Raw genomic sequence first — 22,724 nt, 5'->3', positions numbered from 1 at the left:
GGTCTCTGGTCTGCTCTGTGACTACAGCGTTGTATGAGCATGAGCAAGCCATTAAGCTTTCTGGTCCTCACTTTCTACACTCTCCTTAAAGAGAGTGCTGAAGTTAAAAAAAAAAAAACATATATTTAACTATCTAATCACCTATAAGCCTGAGTTCAGCAAACACCTACAGGACAGCAATATCTGAAAGGGCATGAAGAATCCACAATATCAAATTGTTCCATGAGAAACAAAAAAGTAAATCTGATAAAAGAAAAAACAGCTAACTTTCACAGCATCCAAAAACCATCCTGGAATATTCTAAGATATGAGGACACTGCGTTTTTTTTTTTTTTTAAATGACAAGCTGCATTCTCAGTTCTAGAATGGAGGTGAATTATGATTAATTAAGGGACATTCTGTGAGGCTGCTTACTTTCAAATCTTTTGTATTCAGGTAGAAAATCATTATGATCACAGAAATATATCAAAAAATGATCAGAGAACCCAACCCAGTACCAACAGCCAGAGCATCCCAGCCAAATACGTGATGCTGACCTTGATGTGTCCTCCTTATGCTTAAGAGAGGAGTAGACAGAACTCAACAGAAGAAAATCACCAAACCACAATACCGTTTTAAAAGCAGCGCCCTTGGGGGTTCGTATTGGGATGCAGCAGGTTAAATAACCACTCGTGACATTCCCATTTCACAACAGAAAGTCACTTCTAGTCCCAGCTATGTGCCTTCAAATCCAGCTCCCTGCTAATGTCGCTAGGGAAAGTGGAAGATGACTCAGGTGCTTGTGTTCTTGACACCCAGGTGGGAAACCCAGGTAGTTTTCCAGGCTCCTAGGTGTTGCAGTCGTTTGGGTAATGAATCAGCGGATGAAAGATCTCTTTCTTGGGCCTGGTGCAGTGGTCCAAATCCTCAAGTTCCAAGTGCCTGGATCCCATATGGGTGCTGGTTTCTGTCTCAGCTGCTCCACTTCCCTTCCTGCTCCCTGTTTGTGGCCTGGGATAGCAGAAGAGGATGGCCCAAAATGCCTTGGGACCCTGCATCTATGTGGGAGACCCAGAAGACGCTTCTGGCTCCCGGATAATGATGGGCTCAACTCTGACCATAGCAACTACTTGGAGAGTGAACCAACAGATGGAAGATCTTTCTCCCTGTCTCTCCTTTCTGTAAATTTTCCTTTCCAATAGAAATTAATTCAAAAAAAGAAAGATCTCTTTCTCTATCATTCCCTTTCTCTTTTATTATAAATAAGATGAAATTAAAATGTTAAAATGAAAATTTAAATAAAATGTGATGTCATAAAAACAGCACTCTTAACCTGCCTTCAGTGAAGGTGACAGTTAAACTGGAAAAATGGAGGCACTTTATTTTTTAATCTCCATTGTTGCCGTAACTCACAGGAGCTATGTGTATTGTCAGCACCACTGGGAAAATCTCAGAGCTCTAGTTCACCAAATGAGAGAAAACACACTTCCTTGTTTTAAACCCTATTTATTTTTATTGGAAAGGGAGATTTACACAGAGAAAGAAATACAAAGAGGAAGATCTCCCATCCACTGGGTCACTCCCCAAATGGCCTCAATGGCCAGAGCTGTGTCTGATGGAAGCAGGAGCTTCCCTGGAGTCTCTCACATGGTACGCTCTTCCCTGTTCTGTGCTGTAACTCGGGCAGCACCTCCACAGAGAGGTCAACGTTAGCAGGTTTTTCGACAGGCTTTTCGGTTCTCTGCTTTTCCAAGGTTTGGAAACACTGCATTATGATTGTCTCTACCAATGAAAACACTTATCATCAACAGATTTAACAGTGCTTTATAGTTTCTGTGAAATCCATTCCCTCTATTAGTAACTCAAGATAAGACAAATGCCAAAGGAGAAAAAAAAAGGAACAGTAAAATTTCTGGAGTTGCAAAGCTCCGCTCTTCCCAATTCTCTGCGTTGGTCATCTCCAACATTCAAGGGATAGAGAAACCATTGTGCTGAGGGAAAATTCAAGATCCTACTCCCTTGAAGGGAGTTCAGGCAGTGCCTAGGAGTTTCCACCTCCATTAACAGGGAATGCTGTTCTTCAAGTTTACCTTTGATTTAGGAGTCTTTTTCTGACTTGATGAAGGTAAATTCAGTTTCTTTGCATCAGCATCATCTTCTTCATTCTCTTTTCAAATAGAAGGGAAAAAACTAATCAAATGAAAAACTTCACACTGGTTGGAGTTATTGGGGATCACCACAACTAGCCCATGGCACCCACTGGTGTGTGTGAGGACCAGACATGTGGTGGGCTGAGCTAGGCTGCTAGGGTGCAGCACACACAAATTTACATGAGATGGGGCTGGGGTAGAACTGATCAGGCAGTTGTATTCACAGATATGTGCATTGGCTGGTGAAGGTGATGGAGCAATCCTGACCCTGCAATGGCTAATGCACACACAGAGAATCAAGGCTGAGGTCACCCCAGGCAAGGTTTCTTGAAGGACTCACCAACTAGATGAACTCAACTGAACTCAAACCCCAGCCACAGGGAAAATCACGACATATGTGGCATGACCGTAGAATGCATGTGTCAGGACTGGGCCTCCTCAATTGTTTATGCCTGTGCAATGGACAGCATGCCCAGATTCATGTCAGCCAGCTCATCTAGGCCAATAGATAACCAGAGTGCCTCGTCAGGGGATGCAAGGCAGAAGTGGTTAGTCAACCTTTGCAACATATTCCTGGATCTGTGGATCATATTCCTTATCTGTGGATAAGGTGGACCTGGTGAGCCAACAGACCTTGGAAAGATTCTCTCAACCCTGCTGCAATGAAGCTAATGATATTGTAGAACTATTAAAGCCACTCAAGAAACATCCTCAGAACACTCAGCCCCGCATCAGGGTCTCTAAGGCATCCCCAAAGGACCGTCCACTATCTCTGGGTGCTGATGTAGTTTGACAGCAAAGAATAGTCCCCTCCTCTTCCCCAATCCTATAGATACAGGAGGAATAAAAATTGAAACATTTGTCCCATCCACCTTCCTCCATACATTGACCCTCTCCACCCTAATTGGAGACCCCCACGGGAGTGTATCCCTCAACTAGGAAAACAATATTAGAAACAAAATGATTTAAAGACACTTGTCACTTCCATGCCTCAATAAAGAAGAGGAAAGAAGCTGTAGAGAAGGGAGAGGGCATTAAGGACAGGACAGATGGGAAGGGGCAAGAGGAGCCGAAGAAAGGAAGACTGAAGCCAAAGATGCTTGTGATGGAGACCAGACAATGCGACTGACAGGGCATCTGGGAGGAGCTGGCGTCTGTGCACGGCATTCGCACTTTCACAGAAGCCTTACAGAGACACACACCCTGAGTTCATATCTAACAAAACTACGGGACTATGTGGCAGATTATAAGGTCATTTTTATAGCATTATTGTCTTCTTTATGCTCTTGTGATTTTTTTTTTCCTTCCCAAACTCTTCACAGTAAACCTGTTATAATTGGGGCAGGGTGCAGAAGAAGAGTTTATTTCAAAGAACTAAAGTCAAACACTACAGTCTGATTCTGATTCTGGGCACTCTAAATGCAGCGGCTTGTTAGAAACTCAGAGTGGACGGCTCCGTGCTCTGGAGCCTGCGCATCAGACTCTGCAGCATAACAAACCCACTGGTGGGTGGTCCCTGTGCGCAGCAAGAGCCGAGAGCACTGCTCCGCCTCCTCCCACTCCCACACCCCAAACTGTGGACTTCAGGAGAACCTACCAGATTCTCTTCTAGCCTCCCCGGGTGAAGACATGCTGTCCCCATATCCCGAATCAGATGAGAAATGGCTTCTGCAGATCCTGGGCCTCAGTGACCTGCTGTCGACAGGCTGGAGGTTTGATCAGTATCCCAGGAGCCAGCGCACAATGCTTCACCTGTCCAAGCACACAGAGATACTCTGTTAGACGTACTATCATGATTACCCACGAACCCAGCCACCACAGGTGTCATTCAGCACCACACCAACGCTGAGCGAGGTGCTACCGATTCAACACTAAATACATAAAAATCAATTACAGAGTCTTTCTTCAAGGAAACGACACGTAATTGTTCATGTTCACTCAATTTACAAAAGGTTATTACATAGGAAAGCATTTTCTCTTTTCTGGCTTCCACAGTCACATTGCATTGCTCCCAGCTTAACCCGAAATATTTTTTTTCTCTGGAGAGCTACCTACAATTCAAACTGAGTTGGCTGTGATTTTAATGTATTGGCATAAAATAGATATTTTAAAACATTTATTTTATGATACAATTCCATAGCCTCGGGTATTTCCCCGCCTCCCCCTTCTGAATTCCTTCTCCGCCACTGATTTCTGCTATATTATTAAATAGTATAGTCTTCAAAAACAGCATCAAGCACATAGTTCTGCTATTTAATCCTGACATTGTAGGTGTGGACAAATGCAGTCTAGCATTATATCGTGAAGCCATCTTTAACAGGGTCGTTGGGAGTCCATCTTTGATTTGGCAGTAGAGTTGCATACTGTAGTGTATCTTCACTTCTCAATATGATAGTCTTTATTATACAGTTCCTCCAGATGACTATATGTACACATATGTTTACCTGTATGTTATTGATGTATTTTGCATGAAAGTTGCCTTCTATCAGAGAAGACACATGATATTTGTCCTTTCAGGATTGGTCTATTTCCCTAAGCACAATGTTCTCTAGTTAGGACCATTTTGTTGTAAATGGTAGAATTTTATTCTTTTTAATGGTTAAGTAGTATTCCACGGAGTAGAAGTACCACGGTTTCTTTTCTTTTTTCAATAATTTATTTCAATTTTATTTTAGATGATGTTTACATAGTTGATCAGGGTGGCAAGAATCCAAGGTTAGGGAAAAGTGGGTGTGATCATTGTTTCCAAATTTTCTTTCTTCTTCCTAATTTTTGGGGGAGGTAGGAGATAAGGAGAGGAGCCATACCCAGCCTTCCAACCACCCCAGTATCTGGGGATGGGGAACAGCCACCCGATATCAACCCAGGGTCTTGATGTGGTACATGCTCTGAGGGTTTTACCCAAGTGGTTATAATAGTTCTGAAATGTCGATCTCGCTGATCCATGGATGAGGAAACCGTTCCAATGTCAATTGGCTGACACCATAGACCCTAGAGTCTCCATTTGCCCAGATGTTTGCTATCATTGTTGGCTGGGATAGTTGTCCAATTTGTTCTGTTCTTCTCCTTCCTCTGCCATGGTGCCAGATGTCCTCTGCAAGCCTCAATGGGCTGCCATATCCTCCATGTGCATCTGGACCAGCCATCCACTTCTCCATCTTTTCCACTGAGGAGGACCAATTCTCACAGGCAGGACCAAGGACCAGGGTCAGGTGACCCAGGCCTCACTGGACCCCCGCCCCCAGGGTTCATGGACCCAGCACCCACTGCCCTAGACTGGCATGGCTCTCCTCACCTTGGTATCCACCAGCTGGTGCTTCAGTTTGGCTCAGTCCAACCTGCTTTTAGTTCTAGCTCATGCTGATACAGCTTAGCCCAGCCCAGCCAGTCCCCAGTCCCAGCCCAAGTGTGAACTGGCTGGTGCTGTGGCCCAACTCGGCCGCTCCTGCACCCCGTCCTGGATTTCAGATTTGTCAGTAGCTGCTATGAGCTGGTCAACATGGCCTGCCCCCAGACCTGACCCACATGTATGCCAGTAGATATTGTAACCTAGCCTGGTTTGGGCTGCTCCTTGCCTTGCTGCTTGCGCTCACATGCAGGGACTACATCCTGACCAAAGAGTTCCACAAGCTCCTTTACCAGGTCTCCTCATAACACCAGATCTTACACACACCAGTGGGTTCTTGGTCCAGTTGACTTTACCTCTTGTTCTGGTTCTTACTGCTGGGTGTTGCAGCCCAGCCATACCTGGTCCAGACATAGCTCTCACATAGACAGCCTAAGTGGAGTCTGAGCCCAGCCTGTACTACACCCACCCTTGCTCTCACTAGTACCAGTGGGTGCTAGAGTACAACCCAGTGAGGTGCTCTCCAGACCCAGTTCACACCCATGCTAAGGGAGACTGCAGCCACGTCCAGCCCAGTCTGCTGCCCCCACTCCAGCTCGCACACTCACCAATGGGAACCCCATCCCAGCCGCAGTGTCCTCTCAGCTCCCCAACCAGGCCTGTTCCCAGCCACAGACATTGCACGTGAAAATGGAGATTGCTGTTCCTGATTCACTCACATGCTGGTTAATGCCACGGAGCAGCCTCATGGTACCTATTCCCTATTCAGACTCTCACTGGCAGGCTCCGTGATCTAGCCTCAAAGTACATGATCTTGTATATGGAAGTCCCTCAGGAGTCACTTCTCATCTAGACATGAACCTTCAGATGCCTCTTCGCCCTCACCTATACCATCCCTCCATAACCCCCTCTAAGCTCACATCCAAAAGTGCCCAGAGCACACCACCGGGTGACATTAGTAGGGCTTCGCTTGGACACCAATCCAGCACCCACCTGCTGCCACCTCAGAGATGGTGAGAGGCCCCCCAGGTGCATGCCTGCCCACCTGCCACCGCACAAGCGTTTCAGAAGTGCCCGAGCCTATGCATCCACACCACAGTTTCTTTATCTACTCCTCTTTCAATGGCCATCTAGGTTGTTTCCGTGACTTCACTATTGTAGATTGTGCTGCAGTAAATACAGGGTTACAAATCCCTTTCTCACAAGCAGATTTCAGTTCCTTTGGATATAGCCCCAGAAGTATAACAGCTGGGTCATGCAGCAGATCAACGTTCAGTTCTCTTAACACTCTCCAAACTGACTTCCATAGGGGTAGTACTAGCCTACACTCCCACCAACAGTGAAGGAGGCCAATGCCATGGCCCAACAAATTAATTATCCCATCTTATGTGCCAATATCCCGTATTGATGCTAGTTCGTGTCCTGGCTCTCCATTTCCCATCCAGCTCCCTGCTTATAGCCTGGGAAAACAGTGAAGTACAGCACAAAGCCTTGGTTCTCTGTACCCACATGAGAGACCCATGAAAAGCTCTTGGCTCCTGGCCTTGGCTCAGCTCAGCTCCAGACACTGCAGCTATTTGGGAAGCAAACCAGTGGACTGAAGATCTCTGCCTCTCCTTCTCTTTGTAAATCTCCCTTTCACATAAAAAAAAAAAATCTTAAAAAAAAAAAAGAAGTTAAAACTTTCAGACATAGGGTCTGGCATGGTAGCCTGGTGGCTAAAGTCCTCACCTTGCATGCACTGGGATCCCATACAGGCACCGGTTCTAAGCATAGCTACCTCCGATCCAGCCCCATGTTTGTGACCTGGAAAAGCAATAGAGGATGGCCCAAAGCCTTGGGACCCTGTGCCAGCATGGAAGACTAAGAAGAAGCTCCTGGCTCCTGGTTTTGGATTAGCTCAACTCTGGCTGTTCCAGCCACTTGGAAAGTAAACCAACAGATGGAAGATCTTTCTCTCTGTCTCTCCTTTTCGCTGTAAAATCTGACTTTCCAATAAAAAATAAATATATCTTTTTTAAAAAAACCTTCAGATGTAGGAGTATAAGAAAAATCATTAAAGAAGTACAATTAAGCTAGAGAAAGAACAGGTGGTCTGTGCCTTCCATGTCATATAATAAAGGCAAACCTCGAAGAGTATGTAGGGAGACTGTACTCAATTCAGCTCATGGTTTACTATTGACCAGAATTCCTTTTAAAAAGTGTAAATACAGGGTCTGTCTAGTGATCACACAAGTAATCCATGTCTGAGAGGAAAGATAATATCGAAGACAGTATTATTCACAACCTTGTCAGGCATTAACTGGATTTTTAAATTGAGTATTAATTCAAAATACCAATAAAAGCCTGGATATTTGAAATGGCCTTTGAATTACCTCTGTTATCTTCCTGGTTCTTTCATTAATAACCTGAATAAAACCTTTAATGTATTTTCATTTCAAATTTGTATGAGGAGCATTTTTCATTTTATGACAGTTCTACTTTAACAAGGAAAATGAAATATTTTTGTTTAAAAACATGTGCCTGCAGGAAGCAGAGCTGGGGCATGCCCTTCAGGGGTTCTAGGGGGTTACTCTGACTGAGCTGCAGCTCCTGCAGGTATATGTGAGGGCTGAGCATGTCGTGGGCAGAATCAGGCTGAGTAAGAGGCAGGGTGGGAGATAGATCTGACCCAGCAATTGCAACTACTGGTGTGTATTTAGGCTGATGTGGGTGACAGAATGAGCCAGACTCCATATTGGCTAGCAAACACAGGAGTCAGGTCAGCGATCACCTCAGAAGAGGTTTCTTTGGGCATCCCACCCCCAACTAAACCTCTGGACTCAGAACTCCATCCATGGGGAAAGTAGCAGGACCTGTGGTCTGATCATGGAGTGCATGTGGCAGAACTGGGCCTCCTCAGTGGCTTACACGGAGCAGTAGATGGCATACCCAGATGCACATGGAAGATCTGGCAGTCCACTGCAGCCTGCAAAAGACATCAGGTACCAAGCAGAGGAAGAAGGGTAGAACAAATTGGTCAACTACCTCAGCAAAGCTTGACAGCAATTTCTGGGCAAATGGAGAATCTAAGGTGGACTAAGTCAGCCAATGGACCTTGGAAGGATTTCCTCAGCCTTGGATCGGTGAGATCAATAGCATGTCAGAATTATCAAAACCACTTGAGTAGAACCCTCGGAACATGTTCCACATCAGGGACCCTGGGATGACACTGGGTGGCCGTTCCCCGTCCCCAGGTACTGAGGTGGTTGGGAGGATATGGGTGCAACTTCTTCCCTTATCTCACCCCTTCCCCTAGATAGATGAAGAAGAAACAATCTGTGGAAACAATAGTCTCACCCACTTTCCCCCGATCCTGGACCCTGCCCACCCTAATCAACTATGGAATCATCAAAAATGAAATCAAAATACAAAAAAAAAAAAACACACATGTGACTGATCGTGAGGGAAAAGACTTCAGAGGTAAACCTTCCCTAGAAGCAGTCTTGCAAAGTCAGAAATCTCAAGGGCCACCGAGAACTTCTACGATCCCCACGCTTCTCCTCCTGACTGCATGACTAGACCACTGTAATTAGAGACTATTGCAATGATTCTGTCAAATCATTTTAAGATCATTTAAAAATACTTCTGCAGAAGAAAAAAAATACAAAATAAATTAAAAAAAAAAAACTTCTTGGTAACTAGATAACTCTCCTACCTCTTTCAATACATACTCTGCTTTCACCAAATGATTATGGCTGGGCCCTTTTCCCTGATGACTTATTCTCTTTATGTAAACACACACACACACACATCTCTGGCACACTGATGAGTAGAGCAAAATTGATTGTCAATCCATACCAACAGTGTCCAGCTTCGAGTCTTCCACAGAATTCAGCAGCGCTTCCAGAGCAGACAGCTTTGATCAGAAACACACACTCCCTGTTGGGCATTTCAACCACCATCAGTGCCAACAGCCACGGATAATCCTACAGAAACACAAGAATCAAGCAGTACCAGTTTCTCTTCCTGTGCGTGGTGTGCAGTATGTCTCAGAACAAACCAACCAACCAGCATGGATTGCTAATTAAGATGATTTACACTTAACTGAGTTTTTGAGCTAGAGTTACTGTAGTAACTGTGTAACTGTATAAGATCATAAAATTTGCCATCGACAGATATGTAATCAACATCTGAAGAGCCAATATAAGATCCACAAAGGTAAATTCCAATAAAAGTGGGAAGGGGAAGGAGACATGGGGGGAGGGGAAAGAGAGGGGACATGGGGGGAGAAGGAATGCATGGAGGGGAGGCAAAGGCAAAGAAAGAAATGAAAAGATTAATCCTGGGCAGAAATAAATAAAACACCTTAATTTGTGCAGCTAAGATTTTGTAAATAATTATGTGTCACCAAGGTGGATTTTCATAGAAGATAATCTACTTTAAAAAAAAAAAACTGAAAGAAACACATAGAAACTACTATATAAAACTTCATGAGTGAAGTGAAAAGTCTATAAACATCCATGACCAACCACAGAATGACGGCACACGGCCCCTTGCTGTGTTGGCAGCAGGCTCACTGAGGATTATGGGAGTCCGTCGGATGAGTGCAATATCAAGGTCGCAGAAGCACTGCAACGCTACGTCAACAACGCTCACTCGCCTGCCACCCAAGCCTGACTCCAAGCAGACACTTTTGCAGTTCATAGAGTTCCATTATTTAAAATGATCATTTCAGACATGTTTTCAGTGTGACCCTGAATCTGTCTGCTGCTTAGGTGCCAAGGCAACAATCTGTGACTGGTTGCCTCATTCATGACAGAAATTTCCTTGGTGTCTCCTCTCCAACTCCCTGGACCTCAGGTCTATCCGGCCAGCTATCTGTCCTTCCCTTCTTCCTTCTCTCACTCTCTTGCTGTCTCTATCTCTCCACAGTTTAAATAAATAAATATTGAGAGAAAAAAAAAAGCACACTCAGCAGGCCCAATGCTACTCTACTCAGAAAACCCTGCTGGCACAGTTGGCCCTTGATTGACGTCTGAGAACTTGACAGGTCAGACAGCGGCATGGGCTGATGCAAAACTTAGTTTCTATGTGAAAAGGGGTGGCTCAGTAACCTAGACTGCACAGTGCATGACCACCCAGTGTCATCCCAGGGTCCCTGATATGGAACATGTTCCGAGGGTTCTGCTCAAGTGGTTTTGATAGTTCTAACATGCTGTTGATCCCCCCGATCCAAGACTCAGGAAACCCTTCCAAAGTCCATCGGCTGACTTAGTCCACCTTAGATTCTCCATTTGCCCAGAAATTGCTGTCAAGCTTTGCTGAGGTAGTTGACCAATTTGCTCCACCCTCCTTCCTTCCTTGCTTTCCTACAGGTGTCCAGCATCTCAGAGACTGCCATCAGTCACACCGACACTGTGGGCCCATGTGCCTGACTCCTCCGGTGAGGACCCAGAAGTCACAATCTGCTACGGTAGGTAGCCGTGGCAGGAATCAAGTGCATTCCGTGTGTGACTGCACGAGAAGATGATTTGGGGAAGCCATTGTGATTGGCCTTTCTTTAGCTGGCTTGTACCCTTTCCCTGTGATAAATCTTAACCATGAAAGCACCAAACACTTACTTAAGTTTCCTAGTCAACACTGAGTCTATGAGCAGCCATAAAAAGCCTTGAAAGATCATGTTTTCACCTCACCTAGAAAGCACTTCGCCGTTCTCAGGGACAGCCTCTGCTTCGTTATAACTCACCTTAAGTTGCTGTCTCACACTTTTCCAGGAGAGAAGAAATCTACACAGCATTCCCTGCTCATCCTCCCTGGACAATCACAGAACAGTGAATTCTGTAAAAGAAGAAAGGAATAAATGCATCATCATTCTTGCTGCAAACAACCCTGCATCAAAGGCCTGCCTGCATCTGACCATTCTTGTTAAAAGGTTTTAAAAAGTAACAATTGGGCCCCGCAGCGTGGCGCAAGTGGTTAAGGTCCTCACCTTGCACGCCCGGGATCCCATATGGGCGCCGGTTCTAATCCCCGCAGCCCCGCTTCCCTTCCAGCTCCCTGCTTGTGGCCTGGGAAAGCAGTCGAGGATGGCCCAAAGCCTTGGGACCCTGGACCCACGTGGGAGACCCGGAAGAGGCTCCTGGCTTCGGATCGGCATAGCATCGGCCGTTGCGCTCACTTGGGGAGTGAATCATCAGACGAAAGATCTTCCTCTCTGTCTCTCCTCTCTATATATCTGCCTTTCCAATGAAAAAATAATAAAAATAAATCTTTAAAAAAGAAAAAGTAACAATTTAGTATTTTCTTAGTGTACAAGTACATTTCTCCAACAAAATTTAACTTGTTCTGCTGTTGCGAAGAGAGGAAGAGCTATAGAAAATTCTGCCCCGTAATGTGCATATATTTTTTGTCTAAAATAACAGACCAAAAAGATCATTTAACCAGGGACGATGTCAACCCAAACTGAAACATCTTTATTTCTTTTAGGTCAATTCATGTTATCCTAACAAGCCTGTCCTGCCTACTCCCTCAGGAGTGAGTCTAATCTAATTCTCTTTATGATATAACCATCTTCATAACAACCTCCTGAAAAAAAAAAAAAAAACGCTAAGTCACCTAAAGGCAACAATGGTATCTGCATTAAGAAAAAACAAGAGGGGGCCCGGCGGCATGGCCTAGCGGCTAAAAGCCCTCGCCTTGAACACGCCGGGATCCCATATGGGCGCCAGTTCTAATCCTGGCAGCTCCACTTCCCTTCCAGCTCCCTGCCTGTGGCCTGGGAAAGCAGTCAAGGATGGCCCAAAGCTTTGGGACCCTGCACCCGTGTGGGATACCCAGAAGAGGTTCCTGGATCGGGGCTTCAGATCGGCATAGCATCGGCCATTGTGCTCACTTGGGGAGTGAATCATCGGACGGAAGATCTTCCTCTCTGTATATCTGACTTTCCAATAAATAAAAAAATTTTTAAAAACAGTGGACAAATGGTCCCAGTGCAGTAACCTAAAGCCCTTGCCTTGCAAGAGCCAGAATCCCATATGGATGCTGGTTCTAATCCTGGCTCTCCATTTCCCATCCAGCTCCCTGCTTGTGTCCTGGAAAAGCAGTCGAGGTGGCCCAAAGCTTTGGGATCTTGCAGATGCATGGGAGACCCAGAAGAAGCTCCTGGCTCTTGGCTTTGGATTAGCTCCAGCCATTTCTGTGACTTGGGGAGTGAGCCAGCAAATGAATGATCTTTCTGTTTTCCCTTCTTGCTGTAAATCTGACTTCCAATAATTAATTAATTAATTAATTAATTAAAAAGAAGAAAGAGAAAGGAGAAACCAGTTACATCCACAAGCCCATATATCCCTAAGGTTAACACTATCCTTAACCTTGAGCTATTCAAAATGTAAAACAGGGACCTGCATTGTGGCACTGTGGCTTGAAGGAGAGAAATACAATTATCTTCTGTACCTATGAAATGTGTTCTTCATATAAATAAAAAAGCTTCAATTTTGCAAATATATCAGCACAAAATTAGAAAAAAAATGTTTCAAAAGACTCAGAATGAGAGTTTAAAAAGTTAACTGCCTAATGCAAAGGTAATAATTACACTGTGGGACTTAATATATGTCAAAGTGAAGTGGCATGACCGCACGATTGGTGAGAGGTGCTGGAAGCACACTGGTAGGTTATTATTGTGTATGTAAAATGGATTGCTGTTATTTGAAGACGGGCCATGCTGAACTACTGTGATGTCCACAGCAGACACTAAGAAAACGAATGCAAAAAAAGCAATGGGAAGGACGAAGGACAGTAGCAACACAAGTCAACAACGAAATACAATGAAATCACATACACACAAAAAAACTTTAAGCCACAAGAAAAGGAATAACAGAGGAAAGAAGATTGAAGAACAGATGAGATGAAGAAGAAACTTCTAAACTTGAAACTCAAAAACTGAGGCCGAGAATTATATTCTCTCAACAGACTTGAAAAATTGTAGATGCAGCTAAAACAGCGCTCAGAGAAAAAGTTACAGTATTATTTACCCTGGAAGGAAAAATACAGGTTTCAAACCAACTTAAGTTCTCACCTGAGGAAGTTAAATCCAAGGCAAGCAAAAAGAGGGAAAAAAAAAACAAAAAACAAAAGAGGCACTCACAAAGTTGGAAAACAGAAAAGCAATGAAGAATCATCAAGGAAGCCAAAAACAAGTCCTTGGAAAAAAAATCAAGAGAAATGATCAGCCTCTAGACTGGCATCGTCCAACAGAAGTTAGCACGAGGACGAATCCAGTGTATCATTGCACTGTCCAATGCGGGAGCACACGCAATAGCCAAGCACTCAAAACGTGGCCCGTGTGACTGCTCAAATATTAGCTTTATTTTATTCAAATTCTTAACATTTAAATAGTCACAGTTGGTTGCGCAGTGGAACCACAGGCAAGAAGTTTGAAGGGAAGAAGCGGGAGAGACAGGGACAGGAAAGTGCGGGGGAAGGTGGGGAGAGGACAGGGAACGAAGGAAGACTCAACCAGAATTAGAAATGACATCAAAAAGACAGCTTCACAACAGATTACTATGCTGGAGGCATGGCAAAGACGAAAGCATTATAAACAAAAATACATTCAAGTTGGGCCCGGCGGTGTGGCCTAGCGGCTAAAGTCCTCGCCTTGAACGCACCAGGGTCCCCTATGGGCGCCGGTTCTAATCCTGGCGGCCCCGCTTCCCATCCAGCTCCCTGCTTGTGGCCTGGGAAAGCAGTTGAGGACGGCCCAAAGCTTTGGGACTCTGCACCCGCGTGGGAGACCCAGAAGAGGTTCCTGGTTCCTGGCTTTGGATGGGTGCAGCACCGGCCATTGCGCTCACTTGGGGAGTGAATCATCGGATGGAAGATCTTCCTCTCTGGCTCTCCTCCTCTCTATATATCTGACTTTGTAATAAAAATGAATAAATCTTTAAAAAAAATACATGCAAGTTGGTAAAGATGAATAAATCTTTAAAAAAAAAAAAAACATGCAAGTTGGTAAAATCCCTTGAAAGATACCATGGGCAGGGAGCCAGATCAGAAGTGGAGCAGCAGGAACTAGAAACAGTGCTCATACAGCATATCTGTAGCCCAAGGGGAAGCTTAGCCTACTATGCCACACTACCAACACCTACATATTTCTTGTAAACCTATGTATCTTTAGATAATTTCTCCCTTTATTTCATCAGCTAGGACCTCCTTTTAATGAACAGAAATGCTAAAATGGAACATCCAGACAATATGGTATTAGAGAACAGACATTTACTTCAGAAAAGAGAGAGAGAGATCAGAAATAATTTACTCAATAGCACAACTAATGGGAAAGATGCCAAGACAATACACTGGAGATTTGGTACTGGGAAAATCCACGGAAAAATTATAAACATGAATCCACTCTCCTAGTATGTACAAAAGCAAAGGGAGGAGGTTTAGACATATAAAAGGGAGGAGACGGCGCACGGAGTGAAACACAAGGAACCCAGACACAACAGTCTATCCCTGGGCACTCTGTGTAAAAGAAAAAGGAAGTAGGCCACCAGGAAGCTATAGAAATCTTTAAAAAAAAAAATTCCAATTCCAGACAAACCAGAAAACCAGAATCTCCTGAAAATGGGACACCAGGCACTCTTTCAATTTCCCGGATGATCCCTAAGTGAGGCCAAATATGAAAACTGCTGGAGAAATGGAACCCGGCCTTTGGAATTTTACACACTTGCTTGTAAAATTTCATGCAAGTTACCTAGCTTCTTCTGGTCTCAGAATTCTCAGACTCCAACATGGGAGCAGTATGCTTTAAGACTGAGGTTATAAATAAATAATCCTTTCATTAAATGTTCTCTTTCCCAGGACAAACTTGTTCAAACCTGTACTGCTTGGTGTGAGGAATGTTAATTCAGCTATCTTTTCACATCTTTCATTGTCATCTACTTAGGAGACTGAACATTTGCACTGGAGGAAGTTCAGAAATGCTAATTTCTTTTCATTTGCCTTATGATATGACAGTGTTTGAAACCGTGTCTATTTTTAATTGAGCAGTAACTAAACTAAGGAGGGAAATCTAGCTGATTACGCATGCCAGGGATTCTCTAGCTACACATTGGAATCATCTGACAAACTTTTCAAACAATGTCCAGGCCTCAGCTAGGTCAATTGTATCAGAGCCCACAGGGTGACTACAGAGTACTAGCGTTATGAAAAGCTGACTCAAAAAAGATTCTAAAACACAAAGCTGAAAAGCACTGATCTGCATTAAGGACAACCCACCTTAAATGCAAATCAGACTCACTGGGGAAGCTCTTTTTTTATTATTATTATTTTTTATTAGAAAGGCGGATATACAGATAGGAGAGACACAGAGGAAGATCTTCCATCCGATGATTCACTCCCCAAGTGAGCGCAACAGCCGATACTATGCCGGTCCAAAGCCAGGAGCCTCGTCCGGGTCTCCCACGCGGGTGCAGGGTCCCAAAGCTTTGGGCTGTCCTCGACTGCTTTCCCGGGCCACAGGCAGGGAGCTGGAAGGGAAGCAGGGCTGCTGGGATTAGAACCGGTGCCCATATGGGATCCCGGGCGTGCAAGATGAGGACCTTAACCACTTGCGCCACCGCGCCGGGCCCTGGGGAAGCTCTTAAAAGGCAGATTGAGGGGCCAGTGTTGTGACATAGCCAGGAACATGGCTGCCTGAAACATGGGCCTTCCACAGGAGTGAAAGGTCACACCCTGGCTGCTCCACTTCCGATCTAGCTCCCTGCTAATGGCCTGAGAACAGCAGAGGAAGATGGTCCAGGTGTATGCTGGCTCTGGCCTGGGCTACTGTGGACATTTGGCAAGTAAACTGTCAGTTCAGAGATCTCTCTACACTAGCAGATGGAAGATATTTCTGCCTCTCTGTTTCTCTCTCTGCCTTTCAAACAAGTAGAAGAGATTTCAGAACTTTACCAAGACTTACTGATCAAGCATCTTGTAGAAATGGGGTCATCCTGCAAACCTCCATAAAATTCCCCTCTGGTGATGATGACGCAAATTCACTAGGAACCACTAACTTTTCAGTATGCATTTAACTCCCAGTGTGTATAGTCACAGATTACTTAGTTTATGTTGTCTCAAATGCAAGCCTGCCAGTTGACTCAATGAGCAACTGACACAACACATCCCAGTAACTTCAAAGATTTCACAGCTCCTTTCAAAACGCTTGTATGTGAAGCCCAGTGGCCCCACATCAGCTATCATGTACTGTGCCCGGCACTGGCTATGCTGTCCATCGGCCTTAGCATTGGTCTTTCTAGCCAATCCCTCTAATGAGCAGGCAACTGGAAAAAAGCAAAATGGTACGTGTTACTTCCAAGCCTCAATTCCCATTGTTAAGTGACAGGCAATGCCAGAGTTCATTAACTGAAATTCATCAGTCACATGACTCCAAATGAAATTTGAATTATTTTTCTGCAACTTGAAGCGAGCTATTACCTATTTTCTTTCCTCAGAAAGATAATAAGGTCAGCAGACATAAGGTGAGCCCTGAGGAAGCAGGGAGAATACAGTGCCTTACGATTTTCTAACGGTACCTAAACACAAAGTAGGAGCCTTAAAAGAATGGTTTTGATGAAACCACTCAATCAACTCAGGAACCGCCAGGAAGGCACGGCCAGCCAGATGACAGCTGCATGAAGCAATCAGATATTCTTTTAGGCATACGTAATACACCGACTCATGTGATCCTCACAATAACTCTATCTGGCAGGTACCACCACTCCCACCATACAAATAAAGACACAAAGGCACATAAAAGTTAAGTGATTTTTCCAAATTCATATAGCTAGTCAGCGTCTGAATCGAGGTACTATGGCCACAAAGTCTAATACTTCAAGTACTTCACTAAGACTAAATAGTTAAAAAACAGAAGTCTGTAACAAAAACAGGAAGCAAGATCAAACGATGTGTATCTTGAGCATTTATTCAAACCCTCGCAGAAAACAGAGGTCATGGTGCCTGCCTCACACAGTTGAGGTGAGGACTAAACAGGATTATACATGTACCCTACTTAGAAAAGTGCCTCGTACTTTTAAGAACTTAACCAATGTCAGCCATTATTATGATTTGTATCATAATACAGCCCACCTAGTCATGAGAAAGTAACAACATTTTCACCTGAAATTTTTCTCAGATTATACTACATCCTTAGATTACCCATATATAGGGTTGAAATTCACAAAAATTTAAGAACTATCACTGTGACAAACTCTAAACCCATCCAGTTCAGAACAATGAAATTACCCAGGGGAAAAGTTAACCAAACAGATAAAAGATTTCTACAGTTAAAATTATATAAGATTGATGAAAGAAATTAAAGAGCATACAAAGAAGTAAAAATAAACCCTGCATTCACTAGAAGGACCCTATTATTAAAATGTGAAACTATCCAAAGCAATTTATAGATTCAATGCAATATCGAATACATGATATTTATATGTGTATGCGTGTGGTACACACACACACACATATGTATATTACACATATGTGTATATGAACCCTTCCCACACCCAACCAAGCTGACACAGCAAAGAAGATGGAAACATCTCCGCCACCCACCTTCCCCACCCCAACCACTCCCTCCCAATCAGTGGCCCACATGGAATCCCCTCACCCTTGTGGTGAACATTCAAAAATTTAAATACAATAAAAAGGGCAGAGCTAAACAGACGCTACTCTGAGGAAGACATACAATGGCCACCAGGAACATGAGAAAAAGCTCAGCACCACCGTCATCACATAACCAGAGGGAGGAACAAGATGGACTACTGTCGAAAACAAAAAAAGATAACAAAATACAAATACGAAGAAGGCAACGGAACCCCTGTACAGTGCTGATAAAAATGGAAATTAGCACAACCATGTGCAAAACAGTCTGCAGGTTCCTCAAGAAACTAAAAACAGAACGACCCTAGGATCCAGCCATCACATTCCTAGATATGAAGCCAAGGAAAATGAAATCCATCTGTGGAAGAAACACAAGCACTTCCGGGCTTGTTGTAGCACTACTCACAAAAGACAGGGAATGCAAACAACTGGCAACTAGATCGACAATGTGGTTCCTAGACACAGCAGAACATGACTCGGCTTAACCAAGGATGAAATCTTAGCATTTGCAATGACATGAGTGGAACTGGATGTTTTACATTTCAGTGAAGTAAACCACGCACAGAGAAACAAATACCACATTATTTCACTCAGATGTGGAAGCTAAAAAAAAATAGCCAATTTCACAGAAGTTAAAAATATACTGGTGGTTACCAGTGCTGCAGAAAGAAGTGGAGCAATATGGGAGAGACTGACGGATGGACACCAGGTGATTGCTAGACAGGAGGAAAAAGTCCTGGGGTTCTATTGCATTGTAGGGGAACTCTAAATAATGCTTATTTATTTTAATAATGTTATTTATAATAATATCCCAATTATCACCAAGAGCCACTTTGGGAGCTACAAACTGGAGAACACACCACCAAGGGAAGGTCCTGTCAGATGGTCAACGTCGGCCCGGCCCGTCACACTTGTATACACAGAGGAGACTGAACGAAGACCCAAGTCAGAAGAGCCCCCACTCAGCACGTGCCTGGCCCTTTAACAAGTGCTTTCCCAACACTGCCTAGTCTAACCCACACAACACCCTTGCCAAGATTCTACATTCCCACAGAAGATTACACCTCTGTGGGGCAGTAGATTAAGGCTCCACTCGGGTGGCCCACGCCCGCTTTCAGCGCCTCTGGGATGGAGGCCCATCTGTCCTTCCAATTCGGCTTCCTGATCCCGCATTCCCTGCAAGGCAGCAGAGGATGGTTCAGATGCTGAGACCCAGACAGAGTTCTTGGATCCCGTCTGGTCCAACGCTGGCTGTTTGGGAGTGAGTCAATGAGTGAGACATCTCCCTCTTCCTGTCCCTTCTCAGCTGGGGACAGCCATCCCCCTGCCATCTCTGTGCATTTCCACCTGTAGGCTCAACGTCCTCTGGTTCCAACAGAATAAGTACCCTTACTCACCTGTTCAGGGTCTTCTCCCTCCTCAGGTATTCAAGGATACTCCCTGGCTGCTCCCCTCTTCCCTATGTATCATCCCTCCTTTTTTAGGTGCTAGATCACTCTGCTATATAAACATATTCTAGTTTGCTCTATCATTAAGAAAAAAAAAATACCTACGCAGCTTTGATGCTGCTAAAACAGTTAAAATCCTGATCGCCCAAACAATCCCACACAGCAGCGTTAAACCTGACTGGTCACCACCGACGTCCTCACCGTTGCGGCTCCCACTCCTCTTTCTTGTGCACATTCTCGAAGCAGTTCCCTCCAGACGCCGAGTCTCGGCACCATGTGTAAGGGGATGATGCCAAAGGGGACCACTCACCCTGACTTCCCCCAGGACTCCAGGTTCAAGGGACTAAGGGCCTATTGGACATCTCGGTTGTAAAAGCGACTAGAGTGTGCACTGTGCATATTTTACCACCACAAGACAAACAGATCACGTGCCTGATAGAGAGAAGGCGGATAAACAGTATGTAAAAGCAAGTGTAGCTTCACGTTTAGGGTAGGTTTGGGGAGGTGGACATACAGACTTCATTATCAAATTCTTTCCAACTATACTGGCTCACTGTTATATATCGGGCGGGGGGGGGGGAATTCACCAGCTAGCTCAAACCTAAGAGACCCCCAAAACAGATACTGACGGGGCCCGGCACGGTAGCCTAGCGGCTAAACTCCTCACCCTGTACGCACTGGGATCCTATATGGGCACCGGTTCTAATTCCGGCGGCCCCGCTTCCCATCCAGCTCCCTGCCTGTGGCCCGGGAAAGCAGTAAAGGACGGCCCAAAGCCTTGGGACCCTGCACCCGCGTGGGAGACCCAAAAGAGGTTCCAGGTTCCTGTCTTCAGATCGACTCAGCTCCAGCCATTGCGGTCACTTGGGGAATGAATCATCGGACAGAAGATCTTCCTCTCTGCCTCCCCTCCTCTATATATATTTGACTTTGCAATAAAAATTAATAAATCTTTAAAAAAAAAAAAGATACTGACACCGCAAGTTAAACTGGAATCAAGGCCCCCTCCTCCTCAGCTGTCCCCCTGCTAAGGAGTCAGACTTGACTGGCCAAACTTCATCTGGAATCCCAGGGCACTTCAATAGGCTTGTGGGAAATTGCATTTTTAAGTAAGTTTATTTCAGTGCAAAAAAAAAAATTATTTAAAAGCCATATGTATGAAAGAGCGTCAAGAGGTTCACAGAGGGAAAAAAACGCATAGGATGAACAAACTATACATGGATTTCAAAAAGGCTTTGCATCAAAATACACTGATCTTGGAATTCATTCCCACCCCCGCCCCTACTCTTCAAGTCCCTCCTAGTAACTGCACGAAGGCGAGGGACTTGGCCCCTTAGCCCCTTCCCAGATGGCGCCAGCTCCTAGAACCATGCCTGGCATATGGCGGGTGTTCCAACTCAGCTGCCACTGAATTCATGAGCTCACACCGCTGCTTCCCCGCCAGAGGCCCTGCAGTCCGTCTGGGGAGCCAGCGCCTGCCCAAGGCTTGGCACCTGGGCAGCTTCTCACAGACCCCGTGGGATCCATGCTCCCCTACGAGGCCCGATCCCACAGGCCTCCTCCACACAGCCTCCACCACACAGCCTCCACCGCACAGCCTCCGCCACACAGCCTCCTCCACACAGCCTCCGCCACACAGCCTCCGCCACACAGCCTCCTCCACACAAGCCTCCACCGCACAGCCTCCGCCACACAGCCTCTGCCACACAGCCTCCATCACACAGCCTCCACCACACAGCCTCTCCGCCACACAGCCTCCATCACACACAGCCTCCACCACACAGCCTCCGCCGCACAGCCTCTGCCACACAGCCTCCATCACACAGCCTCTGCCACACAGCCTCTCCGCCACACAGCCTCTCCGCCACACAGCCTCCATCACACAGGCCTCCACCACACAGCCTCTCCGCCTCACAGTCTCCATCACACAGGCCTCCACCACACAGGCCTGCACCACACAGCCTCCACTACACAGCCTCCACCACACAGCCTCCGCCACACAGGCCTCCACCACACAGCCTCCACCACACAGCCTCCATCACACAGGCCTCCACCACACAGCCTCCGCCACACAGCCTCCACCACGCAGCTCAGGCGCCCGCCGCCCTCCCTGGTCCACAGGTGCCTCGGGGCTGGGCCCTCGGCAGCCCCACGCCTCCCTCTGCTCACCTCCGACTGCCTGAGGAGAAGGCGGCCCCGTGGTCCCCGGCCACCTCACCCGCCTGAGGCGCCGGCCGGCCTCCTGTCCTCACTCCCCTCTCACCTGGGCCTGTGGCGCCCGGCGGCCCCAACCGCCTCTCCTCCTTGGGGTTCGCGCACCACCCGCCGCCATCCAATCCCAAAGGCCGCCGCGCGCCTGCGCACTGCGGCCTCGCCCAGCGCCTCCGCCTGAGGCATGGCGCTGCAGATGGCGCAGCCGGCCCTGGCGCACCAGCAACTGGCCCTTCTCCCAGGCCAACAGCGCCCCAAGACTGCCCTATAATCTGAAGCACTGAGGACTCTGCCTTCCAAGGGGACCCCGAAGCCACCTACTGAGTCCCCCAAGAGGCTGATTTGCCTTTCCAGAACAAGAGAGAGAGGCCCGTGGCAGAACAGAACTCAGTTGGCTACTGGGTCCGATAAAATTCAGCCACCATGGTCAGGGCAGAGGAAATACGATGTGTAAGCTCTGCCTGAAAATTGGAAACCGTGTGATCTAACCCAAATTGTGCACTTGTCTACAGAGACTCCAGCAAGTCAGGAGGACAAGGATTAGGGCCGAGAATGGGGTGTGGATTCTGGCTGAGGGGGTGGCTGGCTAATGCCTTCTCATTCACTCTCCTCCTGTGGAGAAAAGGTGATCAAAGATTAAACAAGAAAATACAGAGTTGGCTGTGGTAAGGATGCACAAGGGTACAACGTCTTCCGGTGAGTCCAGCAGCTGTTGGACTCCTGCTTCTCTCATAGTCGTGTTACTCTGGTGGTGGCTGTTGACCCTCAGCGGTGTCAGAAACCAGTGGAGTTGTTCATCGTGGAAAGGGCAGGCTTGGGCTGTGCTACAGCCAAATCCTTCTGTCCTGGCAAGCATATCCCCTAGAAGATACCATGCTGCTCTTCACCCAGCCGTGCCATGCAGGTCCCTGGAGAGAACAGTGAGGACTCAGCAGCTATGACGAGCCTCCATCCACACACAGGGCC

At 46.1% G+C, this 22,724-nt stretch overlaps 1 protein-coding gene across 1 annotated transcript in view; it reads right to left on the bottom strand.

Moving 5' to 3' along the window:
- Window positions 1-21,944, bottom strand: part of PTPN20 (protein tyrosine phosphatase non-receptor type 20) — a 74,008-nt gene extending 52,064 nt beyond the window's left edge. The window contains exon 1 of the mRNA XM_040970387.1: window positions 21,811-21,944. Within this exon, the coding sequence (XP_040826321.1) occupies window positions 21,811-21,944 (134 nt within the window). The remainder of the gene's footprint in view (window positions 1-21,810) is intronic.
- Window positions 21,945-22,724: the final 780 nt, after the last annotated feature.

The sequence above is a fragment of the Ochotona curzoniae genome, unplaced genomic scaffold (assembly GCF_017591425.1).
Source record: "Ochotona curzoniae isolate NIBS_2020 unplaced genomic scaffold, NIBS_Ocur_1.0 scaffold_4763, whole genome shotgun sequence".
Classification (NCBI taxonomy): Eukaryota; Metazoa; Chordata; class Mammalia; order Lagomorpha; family Ochotonidae; genus Ochotona; species Ochotona curzoniae.
This window is presented reverse-complemented; position numbering and strand designations above follow the sequence as displayed.